The following is a 22,834-nucleotide window of genomic DNA, read 5'->3' on the forward strand; positions in this document are numbered from 1 at the left end:
GCTTGCTCTAATGGAGAACTTATTCCAGTAGGATACTGAGGGATATTCTTTTCTCCTATGTTTTAGGCATTGTAAAGGAAGCAAATTTTGAGCAGATCTAAGTGTTCTGGTTATTGTTTGTGCCAGTTTTTARTAGCTCGTGCTTTACTAAGTTTGCCAATATGGAATTTTTTAGTATGAAAGATGCAGAGAAAATACTTTTGAAAACTTTAATTTTCCACTGAGGCCTCTCTTTTTGAGATTATCTTTTAAAACCATATTTTTCTGATTAGCACATTATGAGGTTGTTCTTTTCTTTTTTGAGACATATGAGAATATTCTGCCCAACTAAAACTCCTGTTTTATAGTCTGCATTTTGCTTTCTTTAATTATGTGTCAACTGGGACACTGAACAGATAYAAACCTTCCCAGATGATATTTTAGATTGTTTGGTTGTTGGGTTTATCAATTTGGTGATATTTTAATTTTCTTGTTTAGCTCTGAAGAGCAGTGTTATTGTTAAACTATTTGTTTCAATTCATTAAATCACAATTACAATATAAAATGGGCAAAGACAGTTTTTCCTTAGCTTCAAATATGTTTAAACTATTGGCATTTAAAGGAAAATGTTTTCAAAATATGTAAGGAAAAGGATGGCACTACATCAGTAGTTATCGGATGTCTTACAATCCCTTTCTGTTTCTGAAGGCATAGCTCTGAGAAATATTTCTATGTTTTTTTTTTTTCTTAATAAACGGCAAATGATGAGAAAGTGTAAGTGCTTGAAAACCTCCGTCTCTTCTATGTCTGTGTTTTCAAGTGTTTGTTTTTATACTTAGCTGTAGTATTTTGCCTCCACAAAGGCTTTGCAAGACTCAATGTAAACATTGAAATAGTTGTCCATAGATACCAGGTATAATGCTTGGCTTTTTTTTTTTTTTTGAGAATTACCTATGGAATGTGCCTTTAGGRTTTCTTTAGTACTTTCTGAAAAGATAACTGACTCAGCATATGAGTTTAGAACTAATAACATGAGATCACCTTCTAAGGATCAGAATGAAGATTTATCTGATCCTGCACCCTGTTTTGAGAGTGACCTCATGGATACTGGAAAGATACAGAAGCAGAACAAATGTAGAATGATTTTTCGTTTACTGTATCATTGCAGATTGTGGTTGTGTGGCTTGTAGAGAGGATATTTGCATTCTCTCGCTCTTGAGGAATATTTTATCTGTGATGTCTACGATGGTGGCCTTTTGCAGTGTTTTGCATACTGAATAAAAAAGAGATACAATAAAGAAACAGTTTAATAATGCCAAGTCAGGCACTCTGGGATAAGAAATATCACAGGCAACAAAACTACACAAATCGCTTTATGCCTATGGCTAACTTTGAGGAATTTGAAAAAAATAATCAGTTGTAGGGGTTTATAGAGTACAATCAAGACTTCTCTTGACAAATGATGAAGGTTGTTGAGAGATTTAACAGACATTCTTTCCAGATATCAGACCATTTACATAGATAGCGCTTGTTGAAATCCTTTTCTTTTGTATCATCAGCTTGGAAGAGAAGAGAGAGCTATGTGTTATTCTGTMCTCTAAATTGGTGAGACTGACCGCAGTATTATCTCTGTCTTCCTGTCTGGGAGATAAAAGAGAATATTTTTGTTCTCCCTTCCAATGGTGCTCTGGGAGCTCAGGTTCTTTTGATGAATAATTGGGTGTCTTGGTAGTACGATCATCAGTTTTTACAATAAAATAAAATCAGTGGCTTTCCAGGATTTCATTGCTTGTTCAGGTAGTGGCAGTGTCMGACTCCAACAAGGCACTCACCTTGTTGATGTGTCATTTGGAATTTGCTTGGGTTGAATATTATAGAACTTTCCTAAAAGTCTTGGTCTATATAAGCAAGTTGTTCCAACCTTAATTGTTGTGTAAAGAGTACAAACATTCATGGCATGTTTGGTCAGCAGTGGCAACATACTATTGGTAAAGATAATAAATTGCCTTAAGCCAAACATATGTATTACTTTAGAACTTTTTTTTTTTTAGAAAGATATTGTGCATGCTGATATTTCTGTATTAAGAACATTTTAGAACTACTAGTGAAATGGATTAAAATCAAGTCAGTATAGTTTTTGTACAGTACCAAAGTATTCTTATCAATCCATATATAATCAATAAATTTATATGATTTTGGCATGTTAACAGAGATTCTCCTTTTGTATCAATTTTGTTTCCGTGTAAAATTCCAAAATCTAGACTGTAAAGGTTACATTTTTATGATGAAAACATTTACTAGACGTTTGTAAATCATCTTTAGAAGTCAGTCTCCAAACCCATCATATATAACACTGAGCGGAAAAAAAATCCCAGGCATCGAGGAGCATTTTGTTGTGATTTTTCAAATTCATCAAATGAAAGCAGAAAGCTGTAATAAAAGCTGTCAGACTGTTTTAACTGCAGGTTTTGTTGTTACTTGCATTGCTTACTGTGCTGTGACAGATAGTGTTTATAGTTTTCAAACAATTCTGCAGTACTGTTTTTGCCAAGTGATAACTGTTTATCCTTGGAGAAATGTGGGCTCCCTGTGTTCCACTTTAAATGATTTTTATCAGTTAATGGTATGGTTCTTGTTTGATGTGCCTGAGAAAATCCTTCTGCGCTCCCTGGCCTCCCTAAAGAAGGGAGTTTAAAACTGCTCTGCGGAGTAACTTAACGGTATTGCTTTGTGTTGTCCTACGCATTGCTCTCATCGGTTGTGCGTTGAATTCTGTCCAATTCTGACATCTTTCTGAAATTCAGTTGGATTTTTTTTTTTTTTTGGTAATGAAGGACTATGCAATATTCTCCTATCAATCTGAACTCTTAAGAACTGTTTGTAAATACAAATGAGGAAACAGTGTATGTGCTACCATAGATACTTAGTGCATGCAAGCTCGTCATTACCCACTTCTTCAACAGAACTTGAACCCATTGTGTTGTTTGTTTACTAATACTATTGGGTATTTTTTTTCTACATGAATCTCCYGAAGTTACTAAAATTGCTAAAAGCAGGAACTGATATTTTCTTGCACTAAAAGAAAATTATCAAGAAGATGTTTTAAGAATAAATKAACGGATTTTTTTTATGTCTTTGCTAACCATGTATCTTGAGTAATTACCAGCTCATCTACATGTGATACAGCTGTTAAGTGCACTGAAGAGTGAATGCTAGATCTATTCTTATGGGGCCTGTCTGATTGTGTCTTTTCTTTTGTACCTGGAAACTGCTTCTATAAGTGAGAGAGCTCCTGTTTTTATGCTTTTCTTTCAGTGATGTGTCTGTGACCTGTTAGCCTTTATTGAACATGTAAGGAGGAGTTGTTATTTGAGACCAAGGCACTTACCTTTTCATAACCTTTCCCTTTGGCTTGCAGGATATGCAAAGAGAATCAGTTTTTTACCAAGTGTTAAACCTTGCTTATTGGTGAAGGGTAAATGCAAGTAGCTGGACTTTCTAGTACTGTAATCAAAGTACGCTTTGATCAAGTGCCATTTGTTTGCCACTAATATTTCAAATTGAGGGCAGAAAAGATTCACTGATCTGAATGCATGTCTTCCCCWCAGATGTTTCGAACTCTAGGCAAAGTTTTGAAATCAGCTCAAGTGGGGATATTGGCAAGTCACTTAACTGGTTGGCTCTTCTTTTCCCTTTGTTAAGTGAGAAATTTTGTCTGTTCTTTGGACTACTTATAAGGAATAAAATGTAAATTCTCATTGGTTACTGAGAATGTCAGCAGAAAATGTAATTTTTTCATGTTTGCTTGAGGTCTCTTTTTTTTTATCCCTTCTGATCAGGTACAAAGCAGGTGGTGAAGCTTTGTTAGTATTGCTTCCTTCAGAAGAAAAAGGCATGGTGGAACAGCTGGCACAGAGAAAAGTACCTATCAGTGAAATCAAGTAAGTGGCTAATGGCCTGTCTGTTATTAAGCCTTCTTTCTGCAAGAGTAATGTGTGATGAGTCTATGACAATCTTGATAAAGTGCTTTAATTGCCTGAAGCTGGACAAATCAGAATTCATTTTGGTAGTGTTGTAGAAGGAAAAGACCTTGAGAGGTTACCTATTTTATTGCTGTTCCCAACGGCAGGATGAGCTGCACAAATCATTCTTATCAGATGCCAATTAATATATTCACCATTTCCCAAAGAGACCTCCTCTACACTCAGCAGTTTCTACCATTAACATTTTTTCTTTAAGTGTCTGATAAGACTTGTAAGTAATTTAAATGAAATATTTCTTTTGTCTTGTGCCAAGAATAGGCGGAAAAATCTGTATTCTCTTACCCTTTGCAGCTACKTTTTATGTAATTGAACATTACAATGCTCTCTTTCTCTTCAGTGGATTAAACAATTACAATTTCTTTAATCTGTCCCTGTCTGCTTTCATTGCTGTTACCATTTTTTTCCTCTTACCTGCTTTTTTTCAGCTCTAGACTATTTCTCCAATTTGTCATGACCTTTCAGAATCAGTTAGTTGAAGGACAGGATGTAAAAGATGGTCATTTTATATACTAAAGAGAGTGTTCCAAGGGAGACCTGTAACGAGCTATGCTGTCTGTACAAATAGAGTTGACTTTGAAGGAGTTGCAGAAGCATGTAACAATACCAGGTAAAAATCAAAAGGCATGTTTCCATTTTCTGTTAAATGCAAAGCAGTGGATATGTAGGAAACACAAAAACCCTAACTGTCAAAATACTAGAAAAGAAGACTACCACTAAAAGAATTGATGGTAGTTTCTTATTTAGCAGCTATAGGTAGGAAGTTTACTGTCCTTTGAGCCTGTCAGTCTGATGTTGAATTAACAGAGAAAAGAGAATGTGAAGGAAATATGGAAGAATTGAAAGGAAAACAAGCCAGAAAATGTGAAATGAGCCTGACTCCATTTTGATCACTGATGTAGTTCAGGTCATAGCATACCAAAAAGTGTGCAGTAGAGATAGAAGAAATCAGAGAAGGATGACAAGTTAGAAAATGGAAGTTTCTGTATGAGTGGGTATGAGCGTACCTAGGAGTGTTTTACTTTGAAAAGCTGTGGTTTGCATGTGAAGATAATTGACTCTGCAGAAAGAACAATTGTTTTTGAGGAGAATCAAATTATAATAAAACTTCATGTGGTTATTTACACCTCATTGCTTAAATCTTCAGGTTTGTTCAGAATTTACAAGTTGGCATTTCTTCAGAGAATAGAAACCATGCACATAGCACTTGCTAGATTGAAGGTTTAGTTTTATTTTTTCAAGTAGATTTGTTGCATAGGATATACTATTTCATATGCCATTTCTGAGCTGTACTTGTGACTACTGTTCCTGTGTAAGAAAGTACACAGCAGCTGGTGAAATAAATCCACCTTTTCTGGTCAAACATGTATCAGATCCATGTAGGATGTGCATGAACTTCAAACATAAACCATTTTTGCTAAAACAGTGAAAGAAGGACTAGAATGCAGTCCAACCTTAATGACCTTTAATCAAAGGAAGGGYTAAAAAGCTTCTTTAGCTTTTATTTATCCAGGTACATAGAAATCTCTACTTTTGTACTGGCATAATAATTCAATTTTAATAGGGCAAATATTTCACCCCCAATAAATGCATATTATATTTATAATCCAAGTTAGGTGTCTCTATGGYGAAACATTCATGTCTGTGTCTCTTAACATTGTTGCTTATCTGATGTTACTGTCATGGAAAACTCTGCTTCTTTTTTTTAACACCACATCGARAATTCATTCTTATACCAAGCTGCTAGGACACGTATAATAAATACATTTAAGTAATATTCTTAAATGGAATCATTATTAGAAAAGTTAGTACTTTTGATTGATAATGTATTTTAACAACCTTCCCCGAGATCCAGTTTTTCAATCTGCAAAACAAACTTTAATAGAATTTGTAATGTCATTATGAAGGGGAATGCTTTCACTTGGAATTGTCTGCCTAGTGTGTTACGAATTAAAAGGTGTAGTATCATAAGAGGCTAACTAAAATCCTTAAAATGTTATTCTTGTAATTACTTGTGGATTCCAAACCATTTTCAAGAAGTTTTTAACTATGAATTTTTTCATGCTGTTTACTTCTAGCCAGTTTCCCAATTAATACAACCCTGGTGTGTTTTGTTGGTTAATAAATTGTTTAAGAAGTTGCAATAACCCATGGATCATGTTCCAGGTCTTCTTGTTGRAGTCTTCTCCTGTTTGTGCTTAATACCTAATTATAGATTCTCAAGAATTCTAACTTGGGAATTGGAAAATGATGAGCATTGCTCACTGCAACAGAATTCAACTGTTCAAGTTTCTGAAATTCCCTCTGAAAGTTTTTTTTTAAAGTTTATTTCTAAAACACTGCTGTCAATTCAAGTGTTTGTTTTGCTGTTTTGCTAACCTTTTGCCCGATRTAGTGGTCATAAGAACTCTGTTGCTTTCCTTATTTTCTATTTTTGACTTGCAAACTGTTCTTAATGTTCCTTTATTTAATTTAGACCGACCTTTTAAAACAGTTCATAATCTGAAAGCAGAGAGAGGGAGAACTTTTTTCTATTTTCTGGGATACCTAGGATTCAAAAGACTAGGGTTTAGGCTCTTTTCTTAATTTTCAGTTTTAAACTAAGGTCCCTGTAGAGGTTGTCAGTAAACTAGTCCTTTATAATCAGCAGACTGCCAATTTACAGGTAGTGCTTTTAGCAGTACATAACTTCTTCATTTTCCAGCAGAACAAGAGAAAGTGCAAAATATGCAGTAATAAATGCCAAATCTTAGTGGACTCAAATCTGTCGAAAAGGTACYCTGAAAGTATTAAATAATATGCATATTTTTGTAAGAAGTCTCCAAGTTTTCCATGCAAGCTGTAACCTGAAATTATTTTTGGTACTATTTTGAGGTTACTTTGCTGCATCCAGTTTTGTTGAGTAAAAAGGTAGGAGCTGTTTCATCAGATGTTACCATAACAGATTTTGTGTCTAGAAAATTCTACCAGAGGAAGTATATAGATACCCATGATGTAATATCGCTTTCTTTAATATTATGACCAAAAATATTTTTTTTGAAAGCAGCAATAACAAAAACCACCTTTTTGTTTCTTTTTTATTTTCTTTCTCACAGTGGATAATATTTGAATATGTATTCCACATGTTGGTAGTATTAATAAAGGGAATCTATTAATCTATTAAAACTCACTGCCTCCCAGTGTACACAGTTCCTGTAAGACAATACATTGGTGTTACTAATGGGTGTGGTTATATGGTTAGGGCTCAGCACTTTCTCCTCCTCTCCAACCCTCCAGCCTTTGGGTTGTCTAATGTAACCATAGGAATCCATGTTCCAGGCTGAGAGCATAGTGCAAAACCTGCTGCTGCTGCTGCTGCTGCTTGGAAGCTGAGTGCAGTATGGAAACTGTTTAGCTACATCATGGCAGCAGGGTCTTTTAGTTGGTTGTTGATTTTTTTTTTTTTTGCTTAAATTCTCTTTGGAGAAGAGTGGGGAATAGACATTGTCTAGTTAAAACCGTGCTTGTGTCCTAGTATAAAAACCATGGGAAATGAGAGGAAATCAAGCTGTGTATCAACCAGAAATTTGGAGATTGCTGTTGGATCAGTTCACCAAGCAAGCTGGGTTCTTGTTTACATCATGGCACAGTCAAGTCTGGCTATTTGTGCAACTGGTAGGCAAAACTACTGTTTCAGAAACTTGTACTGCTCCTTAAAGATAAGTGATCAGAGAGTAAGAAATAGCCAGCCTACTTAAAATGACAGTGTTTWAAAATCCCCTTCTAGCCTTTGCATAGTTGGTTTTAGCTCAGTGGTTCTTAACCATTTAGGCAAGCTTACAAATTATAATTATTCATTAAAGTGTTTGGCTTTTGCGTCTGTCTCTCCTAATAGTCACATGTATACAATTTATTGTAAAGAGTTTTATTTGTTCAGATAGAAATAGCATACAAACTCATTAATGCCAAAATGCAATTTAACAATTACCAGCTTTCTCATTTTTTGAATTCCAGCATAAGAGGAAGATGATTGTGACAGTATTGGAGAAAACAGAAGCCAGTACTGCTACTTTTTTTTGAATGCTTAGTGTTGCAAATTTGCTCATTTGTTAACAAACATGTAATCTCAAAATGTGCCTGGGGTACCATGTAGTTAGTTGGCATTGCAGAGATTTATACTACATTATCYAGCCATGTTTTTAACTGTGAAGTATCTGGTGTGGTTTTGTCTTTTTCAAACCCTTTTCTTGCAATTTTCACTCAAATTACTCAAAATTAAGTCTACCAAATGTTGCTGTATTTTGTCTAGGATTGTTGTCTRTTATGCTTGGAGCCTCAGTGACATATAGTTTCTTATAACTAATGAATCATATTCCTACAATAATCAAGTCATAGAAAATAATGAGTAATAGCATGTCCAGGTGAGAATTGGAGCTTGGTAAGCATTTTGAGTTTGACAGTGGCAGCAGGGAGTAGCTGGCAGTCTCAGCTACTCTTCGAGCAGTGCTCCAAGGCCATTTTGCATTACTTAAAGATTTCACATAGACCATGTTTCTTTGTTTCATGAGCATATAGAACTGCCAGATACTTTCCTGGCACAAAATACAACATCTTCTGTTTTTTTTTACATTCTTAAATCCGGCTAATGCTGCTGTGGAGAATAATCAAACTGATGAATTGTATTTTGCTTCTGACTAAGCTATGTTAGCTGTTGTGTATTTGCTTATTTTCTTTAGGTCCTTATAAATTGGGGGTTTTTCTTTGGTATCAAGAAGAGGTTAGTTATTTACCTTCCTTTTTGCCCCTTTTGAATATGAGCATTGTATTTACCTGGCCTGTCTGCTAGGATTTTTTTCCTTCATCTCAGATGAGTTCTTAATGCTAGATACARCTATGACTCCAAGTGCTTTTACTTTCTCTAGTTGCTATGGAAAAGATTTCTTTTGACCCAGCTGATTTGTCTGGGTACTTGGTCTCCCCTGATTGGTGATTCTGGTTTGAGCTTGCACTGTGCTATGGCTGTTGTTAGCTGACTGATTGCAGCTGCCACTTGGAATGAAGACAAGGGAAAAAGACACTGACTGATTTAAGGGCATTGAGGTCATCTCTTAAAGCTTTTCCMTAATTTAGCAACAATTCAGCACATTTCTGGGCTGTTACTACTGGTGATCATATAATTTGTTTTTCTTTTAAAACTCATGCTACCCCTTCTTTACTTTTTATGTTGTTTTATTTCAAAGATTTGTTGGTGAGTTTGTCCCCCACTCAGTTTTTCATGCGTCTTTTTTTCCTTTCTTATATCTTTACATTTCAGGAACCAATTATGTGCTATCTGGAAACTGAAACTCAAATTTTTTTATCTTTCATTAACACTGTCATTTTCCTCGACTGTATCTGAACAGAGTGAAAAAACTGAAATTGTAGCAGAATCAAGTTTGATATATTTTCATATTTATTGAGAGTAACCTCTTACCATGTTTGCTAGGTTGTATGATGCACTAGGGTGGCAGTAGCAGCTCAAAAGTAGATGAGATGTGGCAAATAAACCTGCAGTAACATAGGTATCATTGGAATAAGTTTAAAAATTCAGAGTCTGGGAGAGGGCCTGTATATCTTTTTCATAGATTTAATGGCATTTTCTATAGTAGTCAATATTCTTTATTTATTTGAGACGCTCTTAAATCTGCTTAATCTCAATGTCCTTTATTATTGCTCATCTGGCTAGTTATAAGAAGTACTTAAATTGCAGTATTCCTGGCACAATGAATCTTATTTAAGCTTTTAAAAACGCTGACAATTTCCTTATGAAGACTTCTATTTCAGTATAAAGTAATACTGTAATTCATTATGCTGTGCCTGTATTGTTGCAGTATTTTTTATAAAATCGAGAAATTCTTTTCTGTTGATCCCTGCTTTGCTTTGGAAGAAGTTTCACCACCTTCAGTGAAAACTGTCTCTGAATAAAACAGCTGTTCTTTGTCTTTTTTGCATTATTTGTTTGAGGAGTGTAATCTTCGTCCTTAATATGTTTCCATTCTATGCTGTTTCAGTGGTAATAGCTCTATGCAAATTAAAACAATGCAAAAGATGTGAAGATACAGCTGAGAACCGAATAGGTGCTTATTTTGGTATGTTCTAATAATTAAGCTTGCTTTTTTTTTTTTTCTTTTCTTTTCTTTAATTAGAATCAATCCTGAAAAACTTACAGACATCCAAAAGAGGATGCAAGCTTTCTTAGCTCAAGATCAGGAGTTAAAAGAGAAAGCTCAAAGGGTAAGTCATCTGCTATACTGTAATTCCTGGGGCATGATAGTTGAATAGAACTGCTGTTTGAATAACTGGGCAGCTCATACATGCTCTGTGTTTGGAAGTGAAGAACCACCAGAGAAGACTGTGCACTTGGAGAATCTTCTGTGTTAGGAGAGAAACATCAATTAGACAGAACCAGAGTCTTCTAAGTGATGCCTAGTGACAGGAGAGGAGGCAACATGCACAAATTTCCATACATAATGTTCCATTTAAACCCAGAAAAGCCTTTATTTGTGAGGATGGTTGAACACTAGAACAGGTTGCAYGAGGCTGTGCAGTGTCCAAAATGCTGGTATCAAATACTGGGTTCCTTCCCGAGCAGCTTGCCCTAGCTGACCTTGGTTTGAGCAAGGGTTTGGACTAGATGGTCTCCAAAGGTTCTTCTCAACTTCAGCTACTCTGAGAGTCTCTTKCAAAGCTGATACAGAAAATTTCAAAATAATATTACTAATAAAAAAGCTTACTGAAAAGTAGCAGATCATGTTAGTTTGCTTAAAAAGTTAGAAATACAAAACTGCATAGGCCTCACATGCCCACCTTGTTYAATTTTTGTTGTCGTATGTCATGAATATGTGACAATCCTTTCTCAGGGTGAAATCCAATGYATTGAATAAAGCATTTTAACTTTCATTTAGATTTAAATAAGCAGCAAAATAGTTTAGAATAGCTTTTCCAGGTAGGATGGAGAATTATGTGAATGGGTTTATGTATGGGATTTCTTTGCTGTGTTGGTTRATGCTGAGAGACTTCATGGTTAATATGTGAATTTCACCAAGTTTTTATCAGGTTTGGGGAAGGTGGGGAAACTTCAAACAGCTAAGTAAGTTCTTGGGTGAGGATGAGCTTGGAAAAGACACTTTCCATGAAAGGTGGCCTGTGAAACATGTCTGGATATTATGCTGTCTCTTGCTATCACTGAACACATTTGCTGACCTTTCCCTGGTTTTATAATATTTTTAGGCCATGATTTCTTTGGAGTAGAGCTTAATACTTGTTTTATTGAAGCTCTGTAACATGTTGATTTTCTGAAACTGGTTGGTTTGTTGGGTTTTTTTGTTTGTTTTTTCACTGTGTATATTGTTAGCCTCCRAATTCTGTAGTTGAATCAAGTCTCTTCAAAACTGTACAAAATCAAAAACTCAAAATGACATGCAGGGAAACACAGTTGGAGGGATAATATGCAAATTTTTCATGTAATTTTTTCTTACATATTTAGGTCAAATTAAAAAAGTACAACTGAAGGCCAAATGGTGAGAAATCCAGAAATGCCAAAGCCCGAGAAACACATGATTGCAGAGATTCTGGATTAGTGTTAATGACTTCTTGTTTGTATGAACTGGGATGGAGATTAATGACACTTGAAGGTAGATGGGTAAATCTGAGTGGTTAGGGTAAAATGAAAATAGGATTGTGAAAGCTCAGAGAAACCCAAGAGTTTTAACCTTTCTGTTGAACTGGGAYGTAAAATGAGTCAAGTTGAAATATTTAAAATGCTTGAGATTCATCTCATCTAGCTTTAGATGTCCTCTGTGAGTTAGTCTGTCTGAGCTTTCATTTATAGCTGATAGAGTGGAATAAGCACTTCTGCAGTGCCTCCTGACATAGATACCTTAAAAACCCTTTGAGATGGATGGATGAATGGTGGTTTCTTTGTGCTGCAGAGGTAGCCTGTGTGATGTGACCTCGCTTGGATGCCTTCGGTAGGGACACTTAGTGARTCAGGGGAATGCCATTCTTCCCTAAACATGAAGATTCAAATCAAAGTGCCTGGGGAAGTCAGTGGGAGCTTTGTGAATAAAATGTCTAAGGCAATGTTCCAAGGGAATGCTTTTGAAAGCTATTTCTGGCATTTAGGTATTCCAGGTTTTTGTAGTGCATAAAGCATTACTTGTAGGACTGTGGAATGTCAGCGTAAGCTTCATCCTGGTACTGCACATGCCAGAGGCACTGGGACATGTCATGATCACCTCCAGCTGCCACAGGAAGTTACAGTGACACCAGTTTATGTCGGAAGTGRCAGAGCAGCTGGTTGGGGGAGGACAGGAGTAGGAGGAATCCAGCATCATCTTACTTAGAATGGAAACACTAACAAACCTCTGTTCTGGCTTTGGCTTTTTAAGATCTCTTAAAAGGCAGAGAAGGATCATTCTYAATTGAGCAAAAGAAAATAATGATGAAGTTTCAAAATAGCACAAGAATAAAATCAAATGTGGGCTTGTCATATTAACTCTGTCAGTGTTGCAGGTAAAAACCTAAATWCATTTTTGAAAATTTTGATTGCCATGTAATTACCCTCTCAAGCCATTTTTGTTCCAGTTTTAAATTTATGAATAGCAGAGCAGTGTTGCTTATGTAGCAAACTCCAAATAAACTCAGTTTTTGAAAAACTTGAAGTATGGGCAAGTGGTTTATCACAGAACTGTCCCTCCTTAATAAGGTTTAAGTGTGAATATTCAGACATAGTATGCAAATATGCCCCAGTAGTCTTACATACCACTGTGAATAAAACAATGAAATTAATGCAAATGAAATCCTGACCTTGGATCCTTAACTGAAATGCTGGATTTCTCAGAGGCATGGGTCTGATGTTGTCTAGTCTGTCTGTTGCAAGCTGCCAAATTCTTGACATTTGTAGTTTAAGAAATAAATGCCCTACCTGAATGGATCAGATGGCAGTGAAACAGCAGTGTTATGCACAGAAGTTCAGATAGARTGGTAGTCTACCATTGTGTGTTGAGGGCATGAGGTCTGAGTTACTGTGTCCTCTAAGGTTGTTGATTTACTTCAAGGTGCTTTTACTTGGTGTGAAAAAAGAAAGTTCTGGATTACTAATTGCTTCAACAAACTTTATGGTTCATTTGATAGGACATGGTTCCCCTGCCATTGCTTGCAAAGGCAGTTTGAATCAGACTGGGGCTCCTTTGAAACCTTTGCAGGAAATCTTTCTCATGGACTGATCCTGCCTTTTGGCATTTCTTGTAATTTTAATATTTTAATATACTATTTTAATATATCAATTCCCCCAGTTCTGGAAAACAGTTTAAAAAAAGAATCTGTTTTTCTTGCTAATTTGAATGTTACTGTGGCACCRAAGTGGTGTCTGTCCATTCTTCTTCATTCTTCATCACACCCAGAGGGATGTGCAGGGTGTTACAATCTGAGATTCCAGTCATACCGCATTACTTTTGAATTTTGTCAAGACAGCACATCAATTGAATTGTGTGCATTTTAATAATTAAAACAGTTATTCAAGGGATAGATAAATAAAACAAAAATTAAAAGTAGTAAATTCACAGAGCATGGTACATTTTCATTATGTATTTCCAGTACTTGTACAATAATCTCCAGTGGTTCTGGAGACCTGTAGCTACTAGTGTAGTAGAACTATAATATGTTTATGATACCCAACCATAACATTTTCTATAGTAGTATGAATTAATGCATATCAAATTTTTGCAATGTTCAGTTATTTTAAAAAAGCCTTGAAAATTATATCSAACTGCAAATACGGCAGGGGACAGCAGCAACTGATAAAAGAGCAGGRAAAATGTTGAGGCTGACTAAACTTATTCTCCTTCTGCTCCAGTGTTTGTGTTCAGACTGACCAAGTCTTAGAACTAAGTAAATGCCAGCTGAGATGACAGAATTTTAGACAGAAATTGAAGTGAACACACTGAAATCAAATTAAAAAATCAAAGTAAGTAGCTTGATTTCTCTTCTTGTAGTGTAGAAGAACTCTTCTGAGCATTTGTTTGGTGTTTCATTCTTAGTTATTGTAGGGCTTGATAAGCATGCAAAAAGTCTGTTCATTCTGCCCTTTATAGTTTGTTAATTTCTAGACAAGGTGCACGAAATATATACTACTAAAGTAAATGGATCGCTTTAGAAGTTATCCAACAGACAGAATGAGATTTCAACCCTGTAGCAAGTGTGACTCATGTAGATCTTCAGAYCTGCAAATCTCAGATTCACAGGAAGGATACTTATTTTCTAACCTGCTTTTTTCCATCTGTCACTGCAGAGAAAAAAGAGGCTTTCACTGATTTTTGTCACTTGCTAGACAACAGTAGATTCATGAGATCTGTCAAATTTGAAACCTTTCCCTAACCATTCTAATTACCTTTTTAAAATGATTAATAATTTAATGTGAGCAAAGAAGTGTTTTATTCCACATCTCAGTCTTGATAGCAAATGAATGAATTGAGCTGACACTTTCCACAGCTAAAATTAATTGAAAGACATAATCAGGAAGGAAACTTYACCTGAAAAACTCTTAACATTTGAAAAAAACAAACAAATTTACTTTTATAGTGAAATCATGGGCAGATTGAAAAGTGTATTTCTTAGCTTTACATATCTTACATATCTTACAATGAATAGTTTTTGTTTCAGGGGAAAAGAATGAGTTTATAACATTGATGAATTTACTCTTTTATTTCTTCTTTGGAAGTTTATTTTTTCTTACAAGCATGTAAAGGATCCCCTTAAGACATCAGTGCTCCATGACTACAGGATCTAAGCTCCTCCATCTGAGGTTATTAAGAAATAGATKTTTTTTAAATTCCACATTAATTATTAATACAATAGCTTTCTCCCCAACAGATGCCTGTACATGGCAGAACAAGAGTGTGATTATGGGATGCTTGAATGTAACTCTCTGAGTGTAACTTGCTGTTGTTACTCGTGTTTGATGGTTTAAGCCTCATGGTAGGAGTTTTGGCATATGTTAGAAATTAGGTTATGAACAACAGAAATCCAAGCATCTTTTCTGATACTTGAAATATTCCAGTATTTGTGTTGCAGCTCATTGGTAGAAATAAACTAATATAAAAGAAGCATGAGAAGAATTAAGAATATTTCCTTTTGGGAATGATGGAAGGAAAATGCAATACAAAATGAAGTTATTATGTTATGCAGTGCTTCCAGTTTTCTTGGTGAAAGTCTGGGATTAATTCATACTTCAGCCTTGAAGTGGTCTTGGTGGATATTGTATAGAGAATTTGTTTGGGTCAGCTGAGTTGCATTCAGTGACTGTGTGCATGTGATGAGGTATGGTCGATGCAGGGTAAAATGAATCATCTTAGACCACAGTGAAAGGCAGCTCTGTTGAGTTGAATAACTTAGTGCTGGTGGCTAAGATCAAGTCAGGACTCAGATTGACAGCAACAAAGTTTATTTTAAGTTCCACATAATTCAGATATCAGAATAGAATAACAACATTCATAAAAAAAGAAGAAAAAATCAAATTGAATCATGATATTTCCTTCTGACTAATCTGTCATATTTTCTTTCTAGGGAAATATAACATGACATACTATTGGGAAATACAGCCAGTTCAGCCAATGTGAATGTAATAAAATATTTGAGTGCTTGAAGTTGCTTCACTTATGTTGTAGTGATAAATTTTGTCTGATGGGTATTCTACAAAGAATTTCAGTTTGAAATGGATGTTAGACCATCTAATAGTGAAATTCTATTTTGTGTTTAGAGCAACAGTATAATGTTCGTTTCTTGTGTTTGTAATTGATTGGTGTCTTTTTTTGTTAAATACTCTTATTTTTCTTTCAGTGTTTTGTATCCTACTTGCGTTCAGTTTACTTAATGAAGAACAAGGAAGTATTTGATGTTTTCAAATTGCCTCTAGCAGAATATGCCCTGTAAGTATGGTTGACTTAAAATGTGAAAACTCTACARTGAGAAGTTTTGCAATGTATGATAGCTTTAAATAGCTGTTTTGATTGTGTTAACACATAGAATTGGACAGCCATCTAGTGTATTTAGTTTCCTATTCATGCTGAGCTTTTGCATATTTTCGAGGGTATTCTAAATGGAAGTTATGTACAGAGAMATAACTTAGAGCAGAAGGTACATTTCCTATGTATAATAGAAGACATAACTCCTGAAGTAAAAGGATTTTTTTAGGGAATAATGTTTCAGTGTCCATCCCCCTTCCTGATTTGTCCTTCAGCCTTGTAGCTAAATACCGACCTGTAAGGTGTGTATTAATTTTAAAAGAAATTGGTGTATCCAAAGGTGAAACACTGCAGTCTCGTTTTGAGTATGTTTGGGACATTTCTTCTTGACCATAAATTACTTTTCAGAAACTCAGTGCATTTGGTAAAGATGAAACATGTGCACTAGACTGAATTGCATGTATTTTGCTATATCTGTTTTTTTACATATATGTGAATCAGTCTACATTTTGTATAGGAGGTAGATTAATTTTGACAGGTTGACTTTACAGATGACAGCCCCCCGAAATTGTTTTAAGATATGAAGTTTTTGAAATCTCATAGGACATAAGGTAGTCATAAGGGAGCAGGAAGGTGTTCAAAGGTACATAGTAAATTAATTTGATATGTGTGGAATTTCATACAGAGAAGACTAACTTGTCAGCACGTGGCWTAATGAACTAAAATGTGACAAATTACTAGACTCTGGAACACCTGGTTTTCCTGTGCTGTGCTGCCATTAACATAATTATGTTAATCCATGTTTTTTAKGTTACATAAGCCTATTATAAAAGATGCTTTCTAACATTATGAACTGAGACATTTTGAAAAAGGAGAACTAGTGCAAGCTCAAAAATTTTCACTACACGAAATGCTTGCCCCTTCTACTGGGTGGTTTGTCAGCATCTTTAAAATCTGTTGTAGGTCTTACTGTGCTTTGAATTTAAGGAATRATGGCAGAAGTTTAGGGCTAAGAAGGGATAACCACACAAATTCAACCAGTGTAAGAAACCAACTAACAGATGGTGGTAATGCTGAATTTTCAGAATCCCAGTGCCTCTTTCTGGATTTCAGCATGGTGTCCCATCTAGTATCTGTAGACAGAGCACTCTAAAGTTCTGTTCTTCTCAGGTCTCTGTGCCAGGATTTGGTCCTTCATCAAAATAATTCTGAGTGCCAGCTTTGGAAAGCTACTAATGTCATTCCTGCAATAAAATACAAGAAACCAGTGAGTTGTTTGGAGAGAGTAGGAGAGGTTTAGTCAAGGCTGTGAAATGCAATGTGAAAATGTAATCAAAATGTCAGAAGATAATAAATCTGAGAGATGAATTGAAGATTYTGTTCCACTTAGTTGATTCTCTTCTTCCCCACTCTCCAGGCTGCTAGTCTACCTGACTACACGCTGCAGTTCCCTAGGTTTCCATTCAGTGACAGCCACTGRTACATGGATCAGTCTTCTTAATTTATGTAGAAGTCCCTCAAAGTCTGATGTGTTTGAATTTTGCATCCAGAAGCAACCTTGGTTTACATTCTGCACGCTAACCAATGTCAAAACCTGAAATGAGAATCCTTTCTTCCCTTTACATTTTGTGTGCATTTTCTGAAAAGTACTTCAGCCTTTCTGTGGAGATTTATTGCCAGCKTGATAGGTGTTACTCCACTAAAAATCCTGCAGAGAAAATAGGCTGTTTAATGCCCCTGTCAGGTTTGCATTGCAGGCTGTTGCCCACATTCCCTATTGCTCTCCTGTTTGGCATGTCTGTGCACTGAGATCCTCTTCAGCTCTGTTGATTGAGTCTGCACAAAAGCAAGTGCTTTTCCTTTTTTTTTATGTTATGTAAGATTAAATATGTATACTATATATAGAAAACAAAATATGTAAAAATAAATATGTGTGCATGTCTGTATGAGCATATAGACGCATGTATGCATACCTATTCTAGCAGCTGATCACCTTTGAGCTATGGTACATTTCTATTTTCTCCAGTATCCTGTCATTATAAATTTTTATCAAGAMTAATTTGCTGAAGGAAGACTTGCGTAGGCCTTGTGTTAACACAGGCAGCCTTTAAGTCTGATGAAGGAGAAGCTCAGTGCTTGTATTAAAAAGAAAAATTTGTCTTTTGATTGCAAWGGACAGCTTTGAAAACATGAGAAAATGTAAACAAACAACAGGGTGAAAAGGAATAATTACTTAGTCTGGTCTCCTGGAGAGGACGCACTGTTTTGAAATATTTTCCTTCTCAGTCATTTTATTTTGCTAACTGCTGAGACAGATATACACTCCAGGGGCAGATCTGAACAGGTGAGTGTGCTGGATGGACAGGTTACTCACAGTTCCAAGGGGACTGCCAAGGAAGGTAATTTCCTCTGTKATTCTTGTCACATCTCTCAGGAGAAATGCAGCTTATTTTTTCTGTTTATCCCTGTATTGGTACATAGAGAATAAATAAAACAAGTGGAAGCCCAATAATTGGGAAAATGTCTGATATGCATGCCTTAGTATCCAGATAGTTTTGTGAGTATTGCTTGCTTATCAATATTAAAAAGCAGTTGTAGCTGCAGGTGCTGTCAGGACTGAAATGGATGATAGCAGAATACATGATCCATCTGTCCACATCTGTCTGTCCTTTYACTAACCAGGGAAAGCAGCCACTGCACTCTCATTCCGACCCCTGGCCTGACTCTCACTGCATGGCCAGGACMGGTTTCATTTGTTATACCGTGCTTTGTCTGTTGTGAGTGCAGGGCTGTCTCGTCCTCAGGAGGTGCCCATTGCAGGCTTTGCACATCTTGTCATCCTTTGTTGGTTCTTGGCCCTCCTTGCTCCCCTTATGCTTACTTTTCTGTATGCTAATCTCCTAACTAAAAAGATGGCTCCCAATTACTTTCCCCCTGTTGTTTCCAGTCTTCATGTATCTGTAACCAGAATTACTGTTTCTCATGCTGTTGTCTAGTTAATCTCGGCCTCATGTGTTATTGCTCATACAGCCCCCAGCATTCCCTGCATTCACCCCTAGAGTTTGGACATTTCTCATTGAACTCCCCCTCAGCCACCTGGAGATCCAACTGTCCCTTCCTGAGCTTCTGTAACTATTTCTGCAAACTTTTGCCATGCAGCTTTCTGAATAAACTGCAGTCTCCTCTTTCAAAGTCCAGGGTCATTATTCTCTTAGYCATCATCCTCATTTCTTCTAGGATATTGAGCTGTCTTTTCTGATGCTGCAGCCAAGCCTGCTATTGACCTTCACTCACCTTAGAAGTGAAGCAAATGTACTTGAATATGCATGAGTAGTAGCTCCAATAGTGCCTCTCAGAGTTGGCTAAGCCAGCTAACTTGGACAAAGTTTCTTTCTTAAGGCACTCTAGAAAACCTTGTTGCTTGTGCTCTGCTGTGTTGCGCTCTGAGCAAGTGTCACAGTGGTTCAGGTACCCAGGAGCACCAGGGTTTGGAACTGCAATGTGGTTCCTTTTCTTTTTGTAAGGAAGACTATGTCTTGGTCTTCTAAATTATTAGCTTGTAACCATGACATCCTGTTTGTTCTCCTTCTCTTTGGTCCTGACCCATAAACTCTTGAATAGCTTGGCCCTCCACATTATTAATAGAGTACCAGGCATTTAAGCTCCTTAATGTGGAGGAATAAAACTGGCCAGTAAAGYAACTAACACAGCAAAAAGAATTTCTGTGTTCATTTTGGTTATTAATCAGACCATCTGGAAAGCCTGTTAGTTCAGATTTGTGTCATTTTGGTTGATGTGATTTCTCCTGTTTTCAAACGATTGCTCATCCCATCTTCTGAAAACATTTTAAATGTTAAATGTGAATGTAGCTTACATTGCAAGGCAAGTAATACATATTTCTTCTCTTGAAATAGCTTCTGGGATTATTTAACCCTTTTCAGCGTACTTTCAATCTTTGTCTGAACCTGTTCTACAGCAAAAGTAATCTCTGTACTGTGTTTTTATGTGTTCAAATCATTCTAAAGAAGTTCACTAATAGAATATGTCTGTATTTAGTAAAAGTAGTTAGAGAGTATTAAAGAGTTAAAGATTTAGTATTAGACTGAGTCAATAACTTGTGTAAAATTGTTGTGCAGCCGTTCAGATGTGACCTCAGATTCTTTACAGCTAGCTCATATTTTAGAAAGACCTAGCAGTCTTCTAGGTACASATTAGGAGCATTTGTCACACTTAAAAATGTAAAGATTTTATTGATCCTGCATTTCTAGTTCGATTTATTTTTTTCAAGGTCAGGTTTTGGTTCAAGTGTCTGAGATTTGGTCTTTCTAAAGAGCTCAGAGATGTCCAGCTTTTCTCTCATCCCACTAGAGGCAAAGTAAAATTACCATGTTAATGTAAAYACACTCAAGGTCTTTGTATAAGCAAAGTTCATTTAAATTAATTATAAAATAATGTTTATTAATGTTTGATCTTCCTTGTTCACTAGAAAACAAAGCAGTATTCTCCTTAAAGCCATACAGTGTTACTTCCTTGTAGTTTTAACTTATTTCCTGAAAGTCCTTGTGAACTTGCTAAATTAATAGAGGTACTTGAACATTGTAGGTAATTTGTTTGGTTACTTCTATGCATTCCCTAATCAGTGTTAGGGAATGCTGATGTCTGGCCACCTTGGTTTTGGCTGATGAATAGAAATGTCAGCTGYATTTTGGTTTATAGTAGCAAAACAATCCCTTGGTTTCAGTATTGCCTTTCAAAGCTGATTTCAAATGTCTTTCAAGAAGACCTTTCTCTGAAGAAGTCATTGCATTTCACACCGAAATATGAAACAGGATTGTTACTTGGTTTGTCAGCTGAATTTATGTTGTCATTTAAAGGCTACCAATAGTCTGAGGACTACATTGTGGTGTTACTCTGTTTTTAGTGTTGTCTGGTAGGATTTATGAAATATCACTGAAGAACTTACCTGCTTTTTGTCTGTCTTTATCAAAAAACCTTGCACGTTTCTTATTCTAGATGAATGTGTGAAATGGTAGCACTAAAGTAAAAAAATAGCTGTAACTTCAGTCATAGTAGGATTTTGGTCTGAGTGGTGTCTAATGAATTATTTAAAACTAATAATGCCTTTTCTAGTTTATGGAAGTCAAGGCTTCTTCATACATTGAGTTGTTCTAGTATGACTGAACCACAGATTTGGCAAATGATTAAGAAATAACTTCTAAAGAAACTGTCAGATCTTAAAATATGAGTAAACTTTTAGCAGTAATAGAATGTCTAGATTGTTTGTCCCAGACTTTTCTTCATTTGGAATATACTATGGAAAAGAGGCAGCAATGAGTCAAAGCACTGACATTTCTTTGAGATATTATATAATTAAAAGTATTGGAGGATTGTTTGCACACACTTTGTCTAAGCTTATCTACTATTTTTGTTTTACCAAATAAATCTGATCTTCTCTTATGTCTGAGGTCTGCATTCTTTTACTTCAGAAGTAATTTGAATTCTGATAGCACTGGTCTTTTTTGGTAGGCTTGCTAAACAATGCAGAAAAATGTGCCAAGACTAACTGACCATTAATTTAATTCAATTATTAAAATAAAACATCAGTGCAGTACAGCACTCTGGCAAGTGGAATTTCATATTTGAATGACCAAAAAAAAMCAACTGTGGTGAAGTCTTGTCTGCATCATGGGCTGTTCTTTCTGTTTTGTAACTTTTGCTGTAGAGAGAATAGTTCTTTACTTTGTCAGACTTTTCTCTGCATGTGTGTTCCTGATCTTTGATGCTTACTCTGGRGGGCATAGAAGAAAAGCTCTGATAAAATCAGAGTTCTCAAGTCTGTGTATCTTGTGCYTGCCTGCTTGARAAAGAGAACACTGATTGTGTAGTTRCYATACAGTATTGCTGCTTGCAGTGCTTTGTCAACACTTGACAGCAGTATTTTATGTAGAATAATATGAAATCTGGAAAAGCAAAAAAGCTTTTTTCTTGCAAAGGATTTGATTTTTGCAACTTCGATCCCCTTGCTGAAGAGATTGAATGAAGCAATTTCTTGATGTGTGTTTTACTGTAGTGTGGTGTTAAGGCCCAGTTCCAGGTTTGAATGGCTTCCAGCTGCTGCAGTGAAACATTACATCTGCTGTTTGATTATTTCCATTACAGTTAGTCAATAGGCCAGACTTTAACACATSATTTCATTGCAAAGGTAATTAGTGTTTGCTGTCCAACAGTAAAACAAGTTAAGATTGCTAGTTGCTCCAGTTTCAGTTCCCAAAGGTGTTGAGTTATCCTCTCAGCAGTGCACTGTCAGTAAACATACAAAATGTGCTGGATAAAAACTTCTTTTGGTCCTTTTAAATAAAATTTTATTTGCTTTGTTATTGCTGTTAATTGCATGTAGAACAGTGCTGAATTATCAGAAACACTGAACCAAAATTTTTACATTAAAAAGAAACTKTTTTTTGTTGGAAGGTTTGTTCCCTATCCTACCAGTGTGGATTGCTTTTTGAGTTTGTGTCTACTTTTCAGTGTTTTAACTGTGGCTGGTATGAAAAGCTGGTACCAAGTTTGACCAGAGGTGTGGTTACAATTGGGGTATTTTTTTGTTTGTTATTTAAACTCCTTTTGAGTGCCCTGTCTCATTGGCTACCATTAAAAGTTCAAGGCTCTCCAGGGCCTACAGTGCAKTTTTGCTGCTCTGCAGTACCTTTTGGGTGCTTCATGAACTGTTTATAATGACATTTCTGCCAGGTAGTATAGATTTGATTTTTCTCTGTGCTACAACACGGGTTACTTTCAGTGGCTGTGTAGTGAAAGGAAGAAACAATGCTGTCTGCT

The 22,834-nt window shown here is 35.9% G+C and overlaps 1 protein-coding gene across 1 annotated transcript in view; it reads left to right on the top strand.

Annotated features, from left to right (window-relative positions):
* Positions 1-22,834, top strand: part of DDX10 (DEAD-box helicase 10) — a 154,204-nt gene that overhangs the window by 22,608 nt on the left and 108,762 nt on the right. The window contains exons 11-13 of the mRNA XM_057368471.1: positions 3,819-3,920; positions 10,184-10,271; positions 15,876-15,964. Of these exons, the coding sequence (XP_057224454.1) occupies positions 3,819-3,920; positions 10,184-10,271; positions 15,876-15,964 (279 nt within the window). The remainder of the gene's footprint in view (positions 1-3,818; positions 3,921-10,183; positions 10,272-15,875; positions 15,965-22,834) is intronic.

Source organism: Malurus melanocephalus, unplaced genomic scaffold (assembly GCF_030028575.1).
Source record: "Malurus melanocephalus ecotype Western Australia unplaced genomic scaffold, MMel_1.1 scaffold_93, whole genome shotgun sequence".
NCBI classification, from domain to species: domain Eukaryota; kingdom Metazoa; phylum Chordata; class Aves; order Passeriformes; family Maluridae; genus Malurus; species Malurus melanocephalus.